This window comes from Eucyclogobius newberryi, unplaced genomic scaffold, assembly GCF_026437365.1.
Source record: "Eucyclogobius newberryi isolate DKJ021-1_F unplaced genomic scaffold, fEucNew1.0.hap1 SCAF_6, whole genome shotgun sequence".
NCBI classification, from domain to species: domain Eukaryota; kingdom Metazoa; phylum Chordata; class Actinopteri; order Gobiiformes; family Gobiidae; genus Eucyclogobius; species Eucyclogobius newberryi.
The window spans coordinates 22,228,462-22,240,990 of NW_027316278.1; the positions used below are offsets into that span (position 1 = coordinate 22,228,462).

Sequence of the window (12,529 nt, forward strand, 5' to 3'; positions counted from 1 at the left end):
GCTTAATTAAGACAGGCAGTTCAGAGTGAAATGGGGTTGAGAGAGAAGGCAGGACATGCAGCAAATTGTCAGAGCCGGGATTTGAACCCATAACACTGTAGAGGTGACTACTAAAGCATATTCTCTGACTACACGCGTGTGCCCTTCTGGTCGACCAAGCCAACGCAGTGGTAGTATTTCCAGTTGCTGTGCACTAAAATTATTTAAGCAAAAATATAGGTCCCCTGGTGGTTTGCCTTTCCCACATTGGTCAATTATCTTCAAACAAAAGTAGTACAAATAACATTGATTTATTCATCTTCCAAAGGGTTATTTACATTATGTACAATGACACACCCACAAATAAAGCATTATAGTTAAACGGTACAGAAAGTGTGTGTGTGCAATGAGATGAGTATCTCAGTCAGTGTTTCAGCAGTAATCTCTCAGCAGAGGCACTTGGTCACGACCCGAGTGCCCTACAGTAACAAACACATACATTACGACTCATACATTTGCAAATACTGCATTGACAACAGCCTCATTGTGGGGTGTGCCTTCATAAATAACATTGGTCTTGCAGTGCTTTCATTTTCTTATAAATAAACAGTTTAAAATATACAGTATCATGACTACAATGGCTGGTGTTTGTCCAGACATTTAACTATAGTCTACTTCACTAGTCCAAACCAAAAGGAACATCCTGACTTCAGGCAGTCCTGACACAGCTGGAAAAGCGTGTGTGCTTTTCCTCTTCTCCTGCACTGGGCAGAAACAGCCCACTGTCCAAAGGAAACTCTGCAGGTTCAGGCGAGAGCCCACTTCCTGCTACAGGGTGCCGACCAACCTCCTGCTTTGAAAAGTGCATGTTCCAGAAGCCATGGCTTCTTGTCTCTACGTTGGGTCCCATGGTGATGGTGCATTGGTTGTTGAAGTGTCATTACATCTGCAATCTGTGAATTACAGATTGCATTTAGTTTTCTCTTTAACATAAAAAGTAAAAGTATTTTTTTATACGTTGATTGTTTTCATACCGTTTTCTTGGTTTTGATTCCCAGCCATCACGGCATTTTACAAATGTTAGAGACTCTCCAGGTGAAATGTCCATGTTTGACTCATCTGGGGCGCAAAATGTAAACCTGAAAAAGCAAAACGAGTGATGAGGATTTTGCATTACGGACAACATGCAAGTACTTTCCGTTTGGTCTGGACCTACTTCTTTTGAGTTTCTCCAGCTTTCACACGGATACGCCGCACTTGCAGCTTTGGTTTGTTCAAGCTGGTGTTCCAGGACAAGAAACTTTTCCTAAAGCTTTTCCAAACAGAGTTCCAGGAATCCCCTTCCCCTTCCCAGCTCAACTCGATTTTCAGCAGATCGCCAATGTCCTCCTCAGTAAACACCAGAAAGGTGTTAGTGGCGTTCAAACCAATTTTATGGTCATGACTAGATAAAGAAAAAATAAATAATTGTTTCTAAAAAAGGCACAAAGTTAAATGTCAAAATGCATGTTGATAAACAGCATAAAATGTACTTACACCTCTACATATATGTCACTTGTATCATTGTGGGCACCGTACAACTTGACATGAAATGTGGGATCTGGATCAACTGACAGTTTCCTATCGAACACGTGCATCTTCATCTGGAAGTGGAAGCCTAAGACAAAAAGAATCATATTCAGTACTGTAATAATAGGTTGGTTATAGATTTTAGGCACAGATTTGAACACTCACCTCCAAAAGGGGTGTCAGCGCGAGTCTTCAGGTACATCTTAGTTGTGTGCCGCTTGCGCATCTTTCTAGCATTATAGCCAATATTGTTACAGCGGTTTTTGCGACAGCTGAGGCAAATGCCCTTCTTAAAACGGTCTGGTCCAGTGCACTGGAAGGCGTAGCTCATGTGGTCCTTGTTCATAAGAGAGTCCACAAACAAGTGCACAGCTCGCTCGTGTTCACATTTCACAACCTCCATGAAATCTATTACAAAGAAATGGATCTCCATTAACAAACGACAGACGATTATTAAAAATGATATTGTGTGTTAGACTTACTTCCCGCCACCGCCAGCACATCACCAAGTGCACAACCAGGCTGTATGTCGCCTCCATTGGGGTAAATGTCAATGTCCCCAATGGCCTGCTGGATACCGATGCTCACTCCCAGGGCCTCACGCGTGTACGTGTGGAGCACATCCACAAAGTCTGCATCATCAGAGGAGAGGCGCTTCCGTTCGTCGACGCCCTCAAACATGGGTCCAGCCGGGTCCAGGCCTAAAGACACAAGAGCTCAGTTGAAATGGGCTGAGGCAAGAATTAAGTCCCAAAGATTTTAAGCAACTCATACCAGTGATCCTTCCAATGGTTCCTTGCACAAATGTTCCAGCGTAGCCCGCTACGTGTGCGCCGAGACTGTAGCCTATGAGGTGGACATTTCCCAAAGGCAGGTGTGTTTCATCCTAGAAAAGTTGATACATGTTAAACTCAGCTACTGCCATTGTGAATACTTATCGGCATGAACATCCTGGGCTAAAGCCAGCTATAATCAGTCATGCTCACATCTGAGGCTTTCCGGATTCAAATCAGACCAACTATACACCATGCCTTCATGCTACAGCGCCTCCACCATCTGTCCTAGATTGTCTCCATAAAAAACCCTTTTGTTTGCTTTTACAACCGACCGGCAGGGGGCTTTTCACTTGGTGTTAACACTAATTTTGGGACAAACCATGTTAATGAGAACTGTTATATACCCAAGTAACCCTTAACCCAAGTGTACTGGCACTGAGGTTCTAAAAAGTCAGCGGTCTCTCCTTTCTACATTATTGCACGTCAAATGATGCCGTCTGATTGTGACAGCTCCACAAATCATCTTACACACGAACCGAACACATGAGAATGTTTCGTATCCATTTCTGTCACAGGCCTAAATACTAGACACCTAGCGTTTATAAAAATCACACGAAGGTAGAGTGTAGCTAACATGAGCTTGGTTTTGGTATGTGAATGTAAACTTCAAGGTATAAAACACTACTTGTGATCCAGTTTAAATATGCAATGACTAGATGCAAAAATAGTTTGGAAAAAGGAGGAGTTTGATATACCTGAAGCCAGTCGAGCATGTCTGCTATACTTTTGCCCACACCACTAGTATGGTTCACGGCGTCGGGGTAGAGCTGCTGGGCCAGTGAGATCCAGTCAACTACCACCACGTTAGCCTCAGTTTCCCGTTGCATCACGGCCGATACGAGCTTGTGCATCCAGTTCTCAAACATACCACTCATCTGTGGAGAGGAAAACACAGGTCAGGATGACACAGCGGACATTTACACAGGCAGATTCACAGCGGTCTCTCATTCACTTAGTACATTCTTCCACATACTTTGATGGAGAGGATATAGTTCAACAGTTTATACAATATCTTCTATGCACTTTACAGTAAATGCCACTTTGAACTTACCGTCCAGCCGTGGATGATGAAGATGCTTTTGGCTGTAGCGTTGAAGCCACACTCCTCTAAACACTCCTTTTTGCCCATCTGTAGGAAACAGCCCTCATGCTCCAGATCGAGGCTTTTTCTCATGTTGAATTTAACTGTGCCATCTTTGGACCTGCCGTTTGTTGATAGTTCATCAAGATCACTGGCTTCAGCTAATAAATAAAAGCAAGAATACAACAAATTTAGGTACGGTCAATAGATTTTGATACCCTGTAGAAATCAGCTATTAATTGCAAAACAAGTATAATTTTTTCAAGGTGAGCAATGAATGTGTGTGAAATATAAGTACAAAAGTAAGTTAAAACGTATACACCATTACACTATAAAATGTGTGTAAGTGGGGTTAGCTGTATGTGAGAAATGCACAAATAGGTCAGGTTTATTTGATTTCAGGCACGTATAACAGCAGATATCAGCTCTGAGGGGGTGAACGCCGTGCCCTTTGCTGGAGCCGGGTAAGTGACTTCAGCTGGGTTGAATCTTTATAGAAGCTGGAGGGACCGTGGTAAAACGTGGATTCAGCGCAGCGTTAATCCACATTTTCCCCGTGGACTCCATAATAAACCATGGTCTAGCTCCCAATAAGGACGTGTACTGGTGCTTAATCCAGTCCTGCTTTTCACAATCACCGACTCTGCCACACTTGTTCACGTTCAACTATCAGGCAATAGACTCAAATATAAAATATAAAACCCAGGCGATATTTCATTTATAGCTTTTATCAGAAGGACATCTGGTGTAAAGGCTGGCAGTGGTGTGTCATTTGGAACTGGTTATGAAGCTCAAATGAACAACAAATGTGTAAACATTAGAATGTATGAACAATAGACAAAAAACTAGATCTTACCCTTAAGCACGGCGTTTTCCCCAAAAACTGAAGATACAACGGCGCACTGCAGTAAAATCCACAGTGAAATGAGTTTCTGAATCATTTCTTGAGCTCTTCCTCTTGATCGTCTTGATTTCTTGATCAGAGCCGTGTAGCTTCCAAAGGTTCCAATGTGCTTTGTAAATGCTGCTTTGTGAGGTGTAAGCTTGAATATCCAGGAGCGACAAAGAGCCGGTGTTGCGTTTGGTGCGCACTAGTGACGCTGCCGCTCAGGAAGTGTATTAACTGGCATCAAGTGTCTCATTAGAGTTTTAAATAGTTTCTCCTTTTCAGTCATCTGATCATCGGCTGATCTATGGTGAATTCTATTGGTCAAGCCCCCGCTTGTTTACGTTGAAAGGCGTGGCAAAGTTGAATAGTAGTAGTATGGGCGGCTCGCGCTGCGCGCGCCGCAGCTCGAGCTTGTTGTGGGGCGTTTACCTCCTGCGCGTCTGAAGCAAGACGTCCTGAACTGTACCGTCCAGACTGAAGAAGAGTCCGAGAAGGTCACGTACCACTTTAGCTGTCAGACCTGATTCTAACACTGTGGAAATGCTCTGGTCGCTCTGGTCATTAAGTGTTCGTTGACACAACATAACTGATGACAAAACACACAGAAAACCCACTACTTGCCTCATTTCAATCATTGCAAAGTGTGATTCTCCGCGTCTCCGCATCAGTGTCAGTGGTGTCCCGGGCTGGGGGATGTTCTGGCTCAATAGCTCCATAGAAAAGGGTGATCCCTCTGCCGGCAGCAGGCGCTGTGCCAAAGCTTCAGCTCAGCGCACAATGGCTCATGCAAATAAAAGATGCACCGCGCAAACAATCACCAGAAATGATTCATCATCGCACATTTCTCGAAGCGTCTAGGCCTACTACTCTTCATTCATGATGAGTATGACTAGTCTTTTAAATATATCATAGTAAGTACCAATTTCTGCTGCAATAGGACTCAATTACTATTTACAATAACGAAATTAATTAGAAAAAAATATACATTTCTTAAAACCAGTTTGCTTCAATATTTAATCTAATCCAATTGTCCATGTGTTAATAAGCATATCATATGCTCATGCGAGCAGCAAAGAGCTACGAGGTTACTGGAGTTCAGTGATGCAACGTGAAACAGATCATCTTGGAATGCAGCAAACCTAACAACCTCATAATTACAGCTCTTTGTGGTTTTTTCATAACAATCTTGCACTGGTCTGCCGTTTTTTACACACTGCTTTGTGTTGTGTGGGTCATATTTCTGTCCAGTTTGAGTATGATATTTTATAGATTTTAATATTTGTATATTATATATTTGTTTGAATATATGATTCAATCACATGTTGAACCAGATCATTTGATCGTCTGCATATTAACAAGAGTCATTTCACCTGCCCCAATCTATTGAATATCATAGATCAAGCATTAACATGACTTTATGTAGAATAGACCTAGTTAAATGACAAACTTAACTTGTGACTAAAGGTAATAAATGGTTACATTTAATCAACCTTGAACACTTATATGCTTTTAACGTTTAACCTGTGAGGTTTGCTCAAACTAGAGTGTTAGCGCCACCGTGTGGCCACCACAGCGCGCTGCAGAGCGCAGTGACACAGCAGGAGCCGCACGGGGGCAGTGTGGAGCTGTCTGGAGCCTTCATGAGGGAAGAGGCCAGGGACAGACAGCCAGCCCCGGCTTCTCCTCTCTCTACACACAGTATTGTATATTCTACGCCTGGGAGCCCGAGCAGGGGGCTGCATCAGTATTTATAGGATGTCCCGTCATGAAGGTAAAATTACATTCAAAACACATTAAAAGCAAGTCAGAATTTGCCATTGAAAATAATATAAAAGGGTAGGCTAACGTAAGCTAGCCACGGATGTCTTGTTTGCATCCATGTCAAGCTAACAGTGCTAATGCTATCTGCAAGTCTGCAGAGTCAATTTGCAACAACACAGCTTGGCCGTCATACATGACATATTGATTCTCTAACAGGAGGTCTTGATCGACATTTTGTTTGCTAACACACGTAACAGATAAACTATAACACAAATAACATTGACAAACATGCGGATGGGACATGTTAATGTTCGCTACTGTTAGCCAACGTACTACTGTTAACTGGCGTTGCTCAGCCTCTGTAGGTTAACCATGGACAAGCTGATAGCAACCCACCACAGAGCAGTGTTTTACTCAACCATGGCCCGTGTCAGACCTGTGAAGTTATTTGACACAGTTTTCTTGGTGAACGGATTTGTTTACCGAGTGTGTTTGGGTTCTTAAGCTAACAAGTCATGGTGGCAGTAGCAGTTCCACACATCCCCGTCCTTGTGACCAACCTTGTTGAGATTGAAGTTTCCTTTTGACGTCAGCCTGACACGAGTTGTCACCATCTCTGTCTTCTCTAAACTGTGGGCTTGAATGGTGGCCTCAAGATCACTTCTGTTTTGTTTATTGAACATAGGAAGGATTGTTAGGTCTGTGGTCTTGAAATGGTGTGCTTGTTTTAGTCAAGTCAAGGTGGACTAGTAATTAATTGCTGACGGCCCTAAAGTGAGTCCCTTGTTGTGTACATGGAGTCTGACCAGCAGGGCTCAGGCCTGTCACAAGCTGCAGATGGGACACTGTGGACAGCCGCTGGTGTCATACAATACACTCCACCACACGACTGTCCAAGTCAATCAAGAATGAGGTGCACCTAACATAGAGCATACCATTTGTGTACATTGACATGTTGCCGGTTTGTTTTTACTAGACACTTAACTATACACACAATTCTCCTTTTCTTTTCATCTTCTTCTTAGTTCATGTTAGATTTGGACACTGATTATGAAAATACTGAGCACTGCTGTTTCTGTTTGACGTCCTTCTCACAAAATATTGAACCGTAATCTCAACCACATTTAATGCTGTCCCTTGTATTCTTCCAGGTGTCAGCTGTGATGCATGTTTAAAAGGCAACTTTAGAGGTCGGCGATACAAATGCTTAATTTGCTACGACTACGACTTGTGTGCATCATGTTATGAGAGCGGTGCGACAACAACCAGACACACAACAGAGCATCCAATGCAATGTATATTAACAAGAGTCGACTTTGGTAAGTTTGATACATGTGTCACACTCTGACTTGCTTTCATTATTGTTTTTAGTATTTATATATTGATTATAGATTAATTTTTAATAGATTTGTTTGTTATAATAATAAATAAATAAACTTGAAATGTATACTGTACTAAAATGATAACACTACCCAGATACTAATCAATACTGAAACTAGAGACTCATCTTAGCAAACATCCAACCAACTTTAACTTTTTCTGAAGTATTCTGACCACGTGGTCAAATGAATATAACTTTTCATTTCTGTGCTGAAATGCATTATATTAGGAACAAATATGATTAAATGAATGAAATATGGCAAATGGAGGTTGTAGTTCACTGTACAGTCAATGCATTGGTGCTGTATGTCTTTAGTTGTTAGGTTACTAAATCGGTCGATGGTGTCTTCTTAGTCTATAAAATTTTGTATTAGTCGACTACTTAAAGGTGGTATGGACGATTTTTTTTAGCAATTTTTTTTATCTTATTTCCTCGTGGCGTGGATAAATCATTTGTCCTGCCACGTATCAATCATAAAACGCACCTACCGCTCACCTGCAGCCGCGTGCGGTTCGTGCCCACGTTTCCGCGTGCCTAAGCGCATGGATCTATCATAATATAGTTCCCTCAGTGTACAGGACAAAATGAAGACGGAGAAAGACAGTTCGAGCTGACGCAGAAGTGGACAGAAATCTACGGGAGACGAGCGATGCGATGCGCTCCGTTGCGCTAATAAACAAACGCACGTGTGTGTTGTATCAGTCCGCACGGGGGAGTGCGCATGCGCACTTCCGCCTGCGTTCTCAAATCGCCGAAAAATCGTCCATACCGCTGAGTCTTATTTCCTCGTGGCGTGGACTGCCGATTAGTCCTGCCACGTATCAATCATAAAACGCACCTACCGCTCACCTGCAGCCGCGTGCGGATCGTCCCCACATCTCCGCGTGCCTAAGCGCATGGATTTATCATAATATAGTTCCCTCAGTGTACAGGACAAAATGAAGACGGAGAAAGACAGTTCGAGCTGACTCAGAAGTAGACGAAAATCTACGGGAGACGAGAGATGCGATGCGATCCGTCGTGCTAATAAAAACAAACGCACGTGTGTGTTGTATCAGTCCGCACAGGGGAGTGCGCATGCACACTTCCGCCTGCGTTTTCAAATCGCCGAAAAATCGTCCATTGCGCCTTTAAGTAACTGAGTATCATGTTTTTTTTCTTGTATTATAATTGCGTTGTAAACGTTAGTATTGTGACAACAGTTTCATTTATTTAGTTTGTCCATTGCATTTATAATTATGACATTTCTTAAGCGTAATTGTAACTCAAATGTGGACATAGTGACATTGTTTGTTAGAAGTGCTTATGTGTCCTGAGCTGTGTGGGTCTGATTGTGTGCGTCGGTTGTTTTTTCAGACTTGTATTACGGAGGAGAGGCCTTCTCGGTGGAGCAGCCTCAGGCGTTCACTTGTCCATACTGTGGCAGGATGGGTTACACAGAGCTGTCTCTGCAGGAGCATGTGGCTGCTGAACATACAGAGACCTCCACAGAAGTGGTACGTTCTAATCTCAATGTAATTTAAATGTGTGTCTTTGATGTGTTATTTGTAATTTGATGTTTTCCCTTCTAGATCTGCCCCATATGTGCAGCGTTGCCAGGTGGAGACCCAAATCATGTGACCGATGACTTTGCTGCTCATCTCACACTTGAACACAGAGCACCTAGAGACTTGATATCCTTTCACTCATGTCCTATGTTTTATTATGTATAATTTAATTTTATCATACAACTTGTTGTAATATTTAAAAGGATTTCATGTTTCATTCCTAGCATTTAAGAATGGACACATTTTTCTAATAAGGCCCTAAATTACAAAAAAAATCAGAACATGCCTGCTGCTGTAACTAAAAAGTAGGCATCACAGGCTCACATTGTTTTGTTGAACAAAACAGTTGTACTGTCAGGATGAGGTCATATACTATTGAGGAGAGAGCCATGAAGTCAAAAAAACACCTGAGCCACAAAAACTGTGCCTCCTACTTTTTTACTTCATCTGTTGCTATTCCAGAAGTAATTATGTAATAATTATCCTTTTCTATGTATCAAGAATAATGCATGAAAGACTAAGGCACAAGTAGTTTAGCCTAAGTAATTCATAATACTCAGGATCATTTTAAGCTCTAACACAAAACAAAAGCAGGCTCTATTTGGAAAGGTACAAGTAAGATGGTAAACAATATTCTACTAAGTTTGTGTTTAAGTTAGTAGTTGTAAGTTATTGTTCCTTAACGGCTGTTTCCACGATGAGTCCAGTGGCGTGAGGCACGTCAGGAGGATGTTTCACCCGGGCCGTGGGTTAGGGGGACCCCGAGCCCGTAGGTCAAACATGCACTTCACAAGCAGCACCACAGGGGGGCTCTCCACCAATCAAAGCACCTCACAGAGCTCCAACTACAGCAGAGAGGCCATGGACCCCATAGCAGGTCAGCCCAACACCTCTGGCTCTACACACCCACACAATTCTAACAGTGTTTACTACTCGGGACATTTGGGCTTCTGATTCACTCACTGAAGGGCACAGAATTAAAAATAAACAGTTTACTGTGCCTTTGGAATTCGTCTTATTTATTCACTTACAAGGGTAAATTATTGTCCTTTTCCCCCTTCAAGCATTTGTTTTCTAATAAGAGACTCAAATCAACCTTGTAACTTGTCTAAACTATTATCAAAGACGGGTGAAGTAAAAATGCAAAAGAATGTCATTGATAACACAGTATTCCTACATCTTTTTCTCTTACCTGCAGAGCTCCTGTCTCAGTTGTCTGGCGTGCGGCGGTCTGCGGGGGGTCAGCTCAGCGCAGGTCCCTCGGCCTCTCAGCTGCAGCAGCTTCAGATGCAGTTACAGCTGGAGCGGCAGCAGGCGCAGGCGGCGCGGCAGCAGCTGGAGTCTGCCCGGAACGCCTCTCGTATCTCTGGACGATCCAACACCATTCTCTCCAACTCCACAGCAACAAACTCCAGCACCAACATCAACCCCAACGTCAGCCCAAACCCAGGACCTCCAGAGCCCTCACAGCACACCGCACACAGCTCCCAGTTTCTTCTCAGCAGGTGCAACACTCAAGAATAACTTTATTATCTAGAGGAATAGTATGTGTACCTTGCTCTTCAGGCTGGATTGCTGAAAGATGTGTATTTTCTAAGTTGTAAATGATTGTTTTGTAAAGCTCAATAATCAATGTTAGGGTCCACACTTTGCTTGTCGTCTCCATTAAGAGGTTATTGCTTTGCCCGGAATGTTCCACAGTTAGGTTTTAAACTCGTCACCTGCTTGTCTCCATTGACTTGGATTAGTTTAAAGCTGCACTGTGGAACATCCCAATGGAAACGAGCAAAATGCCAGACCCTCCACCAGAAAAGTTACGAGTGCACCTTCAATAAAGTCTGGTCTTTGTGCTTTGCAGGCTTAGCGAGCCGCGGTTGTCTGAGGTGGAGCGGCAGGCGTGTGAGGCCCAGTGGGCAGACAGGAGCCTGTTTGTCACGGAGCTGTTGCTGTCCACTCTGTTGCACGACGACGATGCCTCCGCCTCGTCCTCAGAGGACGATGATGACTGCCATGCCCCAATGAGGAATTTTGCTGATTTCCAGGCCATGGGCTGCGTGGAAGTCATGACCTTCGATGTGGCTTTGGAAAACCTCAATCTTAAGGAGAGCACGACCGTGTCGAGCAAGTCAATGAAACCCACATCTAAAACAGCACCAATGAAAAAAGAGCCCCCAGCCCCTCCCCTTTGATGACCTGATCTTTGCCTCTCAAAACACCATTGAGACAGCTGACCGCGCACCGGCCCAACTGCCAATGGATGACAAAAAACTGCAGATCTTTTTGGCTTTTTTTCAGTGATCGTCATTTCAGCTCTGTCACTCACTCTCAATCCCATGTTTATTAAGTTGTGCACACTGAATAAAAGTAGTGACAAGAGAATGTGAGAGCACGCGAGGGGGGGATTGCGTGGAAGAAAGTAAATAACTTTATAAATATATTGTTGAAAAAATCTATATGAAAGTTGATAATCAGTTCCACATAAGCGGTTTTCCTTTGCAAATGAGCAAGAACAGTCAGACGTCACCTTCACCCCAGGAGAGGAAGCAAACCAAAAGCTCTCCTGTTAAAACGCTGCTGTGTATTTATAGTTAGTTGTTAAAGAAGTGCTTGGATGGTTTACCACAACTTGAGCATGAGCTTAAATCACCATGTGCCCATTTTTATCTGCACCGTCACCAATGGGGAGGACTTTTTATTTTCACGCACACCCGAAGAGCTGTAACTAACGGTGCTATTGCCTCAATGGTGGCATTTCGGCACCAGTACTTGTATACTGACTGATGGCTTGGTCTTCTATATGTCCGATTTAACCCCTCCCCTTATGTGATGTCACCTGTTTTGGGTCATGTGACCTTGCTTTATATTGACTGGGCACTTTGCTCTCAGTTGCATATCCAGTGTCCATCTGTCTACACTACAAATGCTTTACATAAAGGCGATACATGACAGTCAAATACAAAAACATTGTCTACTTAATCAGGCTTTTCTAAAAAGAAGAAACTCAACCCTGTTCTTCTGATGGTTGCTTTTTCCTTATTTCTAAAGACCAGATGCATCCACCTCCAGCTTCCTGTGATTTGAAATAAATCCTTTGATTAGTCATGAATGCAACGATGACTCATGTGACTTGAAGGATAATCCTGTATACGCTGTTCATTCATGAATCACACAAGACCTTTGTATGCCTCCACTACTACCTGAAGAAATGCAATGTATGTTTTTTGGCTGAGCACACAAGCCAAATCACAGGGTAAACTCAAGTGTGGAGGACAATAAATTGTTTTGGATGGAAATGAACTAACCCAAATCTGCACTCGTTTGTCTTTTTGCTATACATTCATATTAACATGGGTCTGAAATTGCAGTGGCTTCAGACTTTAAAGGTTGTTGCAACCAAATCAACCCATGATTATGTAGTTTGGAGTCTATTCACAAGGCAACTCAATTGTAGATTTCAAATATAATTACGTTTTAAAGAAATGACAG

General features: G+C 42.9%; 2 protein-coding genes across 2 annotated transcripts in view; one reads left to right on the top strand and one right to left on the bottom strand.

Moving 5' to 3' along the window:
• Positions 1-274: 274 nt before the first annotated feature.
• Positions 275-12,529, bottom strand: part of lipg (lipase, endothelial) — a 74,517-nt gene continuing 62,262 nt past the window's right edge. Inside the window, exons 2-11 of the mRNA XM_072432820.1 lie at positions 4,322-4,422; positions 3,436-3,626; positions 3,080-3,259; positions 2,323-2,434; positions 2,031-2,249; positions 1,714-1,956; positions 1,516-1,636; positions 1,196-1,423; positions 1,014-1,118; positions 275-932 (exon numbers count right to left, since the gene is read on the bottom strand). Coding sequence (XP_072288921.1) covers positions 920-932; positions 1,014-1,118; positions 1,196-1,423; positions 1,516-1,636; positions 1,714-1,956; positions 2,031-2,249; positions 2,323-2,434; positions 3,080-3,259; positions 3,436-3,626; positions 4,322-4,406 — 1,497 coding nt within the window. The 5' untranslated portion in view covers positions 4,407-4,422 and the 3' untranslated portion in view covers positions 275-919. The remainder of the gene's footprint in view (positions 933-1,013; positions 1,119-1,195; positions 1,424-1,515; positions 1,637-1,713; positions 1,957-2,030; positions 2,250-2,322; positions 2,435-3,079; positions 3,260-3,435; positions 3,627-4,321; positions 4,423-12,529) is intronic.
• On the top strand, positions 5,961-12,344 carry LOC140346557 (E3 ubiquitin-protein ligase KCMF1-like). Its single transcript, XM_072432683.1, has 7 exons — positions 5,961-6,125; positions 7,267-7,434; positions 8,853-8,992; positions 9,068-9,169; positions 9,740-9,920; positions 10,242-10,548; positions 10,902-12,344. Exons 1-7 carry the CDS (start codon positions 6,110-6,112, stop codon positions 11,230-11,232), a joined length of 1,245 nt encoding a protein of 414 aa, XP_072288784.1. The 5' UTR covers positions 5,961-6,109; the 3' UTR covers positions 11,233-12,344.